General features: G+C 34.9%; 1 protein-coding gene across 1 annotated transcript; it reads left to right on the top strand.

The window, feature by feature from the left end:
* Positions 1-365: 365 nt before the first annotated feature.
* LOC123257932 (beta sliding clamp-like) lies at positions 366-4131 on the top strand. The gene is made up of 2 exons (XM_044717873.1): positions 366-2309; positions 2393-4131. Exon 2 carries the CDS (start codon positions 2974-2976, stop codon positions 4129-4131), a length of 1158 nt encoding a protein of 385 aa, XP_044573808.1. The 5' UTR covers positions 366-2309; positions 2393-2973.
* The last annotated feature ends 248 nt before the right edge of the window (positions 4132-4379 follow it).

The following is a 4379-nucleotide window of genomic DNA, read 5'->3' as shown; positions in this document are numbered from 1 at the left end:
TGCAATATGGCACATAGTAAACGATGTCATTCCAGTCTGGAATCCAGCCTTGCCGTAATCTCATCAAGAACATTGTGTTTTAACATAAAACGGCTACTTTTATGCTTACCAACTTAATAAAATTCCTGGATCCCAGACTGGGATGACAAGAAGATGGTACTTGGATAAGAGGCATTGCCCTCCTGGTAGGCCCAAATTGCAATGTTCGTACAGTTGTGGATTTCTCATCCGCTAACAAGCAGCGAGATGACGAGGTCTTTCGATAGTAAATCTTACCTGTGTTAGCTATACCAAAAAATCAAAAGTCGTATTTATTCATTAATAAAATCTTTGTCTTCTCCTAAAAATTAGTTAAAATGTAGAATATTTTGTGTTATTAAGTTAGCACTTGACTTAACTTTAGTTGTTACTTAGACTGCTAAAGTGGAATTTTAATTTTTTTTACGAGGACAATTATGCATTATAAAAAGTTTTTTTCAGCAGCCGCTTTAGCAACGTTGCTAAGTTTATCAAACTCTGCTTTTTCAGATCCTGTTGGTCCAATAAGTGATGAAGAAACTAGCTACTACGTTCGTTTGCAATACAACGGTGAAATTTTACCTCTTTTCACAAAAATTGAAGGTATTGAATATAAAAAGGCCACAGACATTCATAATCCATTAAAAGCATCTTTTATAGCTGGTGGTGGTGCATTTGGTTACAAAATGGACGACATCAGGGTTGATGTTGAAGGGCTTTATTCACAGCTAAACAAAAATGATGTTACAGGTGCAGCATTTAACCCAGATACTGTTGCAGACAGTTTAACAGCAATTTCAGGGCTAGTTAACGTTTATTACGATATAGCAATTGAAGATATGCCTATCACTCCATATGTTGGTGTTGGTGTTGGTGCAGCGTATATTAGCACTCCTTTGAAAGACGCTGTGAATGATCAAAAAAGTAAATTTGGTTTTGCTGGTCAAGTAAAAGCTGGTGTTAGTTATGATGTAACTCCAGAAGTCAAACTTTATGCTGGAGCTCGTTATTTCGGTTCTTTTGGTGCTCATTTTGATAAAGATACTGCTGCAGCAAGCAAAGACAAGGGGGAACTCAAAGTTCTTTACAGCACTGTTGGTGCAGAAGCTGGAGTAGCGTTTAATTTTTAGTCTATCTCAGTCTTGTTATCCCAGTGGGTTTTTTCTTGTCATTCAAGTAGCATGACACTGGGATCTAGAAAAAAGAAATGTGGATTCCAGTGTCAAGGCACTGGAATAACACTATTTGCTATGTGTTTAAGCTATAACGTTTACCATTGTACTGGTAGAATATCATCTAAAGTTACATAATGTTATCCAATTAGCTAACACTGCGGCCTACTGTCTCCAAGAAATTAGATGGAAAATTTGTACTTTTTTCAAATCAAAGCTTGAATTTTTGCTGGAAAATCAATATATTATATGCATGAAGTTTTAATTTAAGTTGTTATGTTGACCTCAATGGCAAACTTATGTGTCGATAGCAGAACCAATCTCATGCAATATATTGCTAGGGTGCAAAAATTTCCTATGCTGTCTCAAGAGGAAGAGGTACGATTAGCAAAAAATTGGAACCAATATAAGGATGTTTCTTCTGCTCATAAATTGATTACCAGCCATTTGAATTTGGTAGTGAAAATTGCAATGAAATTCAAAAATTATGGACTATTGTTGATGGACCTGGTCATGGAAGGAAATATGGGTTTAATGCATGCAGTGAAAAAGTTTAATCCTGATTTAGGGTTTCGTTTTTCAACTTATGCGGTGTGGTGGATTGAAGCTTCAATAAAAGACTTTATATTGAAATCTTGGTCGTTTGTGAAAATAGGCACAACGCAAGCACAAAGAAGATTGTTTTTTAGTTTACGTAAAATAAAAAAAAGAATTTTACAGTATACAAACAGGGAAACCTTAAATAATGAAGAAATAAAAGCAATATCTAATGAGCTTTCTGTATCCGAAGGAGACGTTCTGCAGATGAATTACCGTATGGCTTGTAAGGATCAGTCGCTAAACGATTGCATAAAAATAGGTGATGACTCTAAAAGGGAGCTACAAGATATGATCCCATGTAACTTGGTTAGTCAAGAAGTAACCTATCAGAATCATGAAGAAAAAGAATTAAAAGAAGCAATTTTAAACAATGCACTAGCGAGCCTCAACGAAAGGGCAAGAGACATTTTTATCAGTAGATATTTGTCTGAAAACATTCAAACTCTGGATGAACTTAGTAAAAAATATTGTGTTTCAAGAGAAAGAATAAGGCAGTTGGCTGAGCAGGCGATGGCTAAGGTAAAACAATATATACAATCTGAAAGTTTGAAATTTTGTTTGCATGCGTAGTTTTTTTATATTTCTAATATTTTTTTCGATAGGCGCTTTTGCATCGGTTAGTGATGTACAATTGAAGGAAAAATATAAAGATTGGCTCGTGTATACTGCATTGGAAGATGGAGAGAAAGTATGTTATATTGTATCCTATCCTAAAAAAAAAAGCGAATATTATACAACCAATCGCAAGCCGTATGTAATGGTTAGTTATGTTGATAAAAAAGCAGATGAGGTAAGCGTTACCTCTGGTTTTCAGTATGATAAGGAGCCTGTAGCTCTCAATATCGACAAAAAAATTAAATATACACTGCCCATAATACAGGGAAGTTTTGCGTGGGCAGAGCATACAAAAATAGATCAAGATCTCATTCTAAAAATGAAGCAGGGATTATCAATGGTAGTTAATGGAAAAACAAAAACAGTGACCATTGATGATACTTATTCCCTACTTGGTTTTCAAAAAGCGTATCAAAAAATGCATGATTTATGCCATACAAAGTAAATTATTGTAACAGAATACCCAGCTATAGTATAAACTAGACTACTCTTTCAATGGAAATATAAATAGCACTTTACTTTATATGGGATGTGGATATCATTTAAAATATATTTTTGAGAGTTAGCAATGTCAGAGGTTGCAGGTGTAGATACAGAAATCAAAAAGCAAAATTCTGTGTGCGAGCAGATGCGTTTTAGCGTGAGCCGCACAAGTCTTTTAAATACATTATCCAGAGTAAGTGGAGTGGTTGAAAGGCGTAATTCAATAGATGTTTTGGCGTGTATAAATATCAAAGCACAACACGGCAGCATAAAATTAATGGCAACTGATCTTGACATTTCAATGTTTGCCTCACTTGCTGCAACCGTATTAACAGAAGGAGAAGTAAAAATTTCAGCGCATACTTTACATGACATAGTGAAGAAGTTACCCGCTGATTTGGATGTCAATTTTGAAGTAAACAACCAAGGAAAATTATTGATGTCTTGCGGAAATGCAAACTTTTCTTTACCGAATGTAGTTTCAAGCAGCTTTCCTGCTCTTGAAGAAGACAATTATAAACATGATTTTATTCTACTAAATACGGACCTGATAGACTTATTAACTAAAACAAAATTTGCTGTATCACTAGATGATACAAGGTATAATTTAAATGGAATATATCTACATACAGATGAGCAGTTTCTGTACTGCGTTGCAACTGATGGCCATCGTTTATCATGTATAAAGAGGCCAAAGCCTGGGAACATCAATGGCGAATTTGGTGTGATCATTCCACGTAAAACTGTTATGGAGCTGTTAAAAATATTGGACGATTGTAATGAAATTAAAGTAAAACTCTCAGACAGAAAAATCAAGCTTACATGCGGTGAATATATTCTAATATCAAAATTAATAGATGGGACTTTTCCAAATTATAAAGCAGTTATTCCAGCATCTCAAGATAAGCATATGATTATTGAAAGTAAAAAACTTTCAGATGTTATAGATCGAGTTTCCGTTGTTGTATCTGATAAAGTAAAATCTATTAAATTCTCACTACAAGAAAAGCTGCTAACTCTGCATTCAAACTCCCAAGAGTGCAGTGATGCAACTGAATCCATAGAAGTGGACTACAATGAAGCCCCTATAGAAATAGGGTTCAACTCGCGTTATTTGCTTGATGTTCTATCTTGCATAAAAAATAAATGTAAGTTTAGCTTAGCCGATGGTAATAGTGCTACAATTATCACTGATGAAGATGATTCAAGTGTATTATATGTAGTGATGCCAATGAGAACTTAAACTCGTCATCTCGCTGCTTGTTAGCGAGATCTGGAGATACTGCGGCGGTATGACACTTATTTCACTAAGAACGTTACTTTTTATTAAATTAGTAATCTATCTTTACCAAATACAAGCCAAAAGGCGGCGCGGTAACCCCAGCAGCACTTCTTTTGCATTGGCTTAATATATGTAGCATTTCTTGCGGATTGGTTCTATTTTTTCCAAATTCAACTAAAGTACCCGCAATAATCCTCACTTGGTTATGT

The sequence above is a fragment of the Drosophila ananassae genome (assembly GCF_017639315.1).
Source record: "Drosophila ananassae strain 14024-0371.13 chromosome 4 unlocalized genomic scaffold, ASM1763931v2 tig00000077, whole genome shotgun sequence".
Lineage (NCBI taxonomy): Eukaryota > Metazoa > Arthropoda > Insecta > Diptera > Drosophilidae > Drosophila > Drosophila ananassae.
The sequence above is the reverse complement of the archived record's forward strand: the minus strand, read 5'-3'. Positions and strand labels throughout refer to the sequence as shown.

Bases quoted from the DNA above. Each gene is read 5' to 3' on its own strand.
- LOC123257932 (XM_044717873.1), top strand. From the start codon at position 2,974: ATGTCAGAGGTTGCAGGTGTAGATACAGAAATCAAAAAGCAAAATTCT.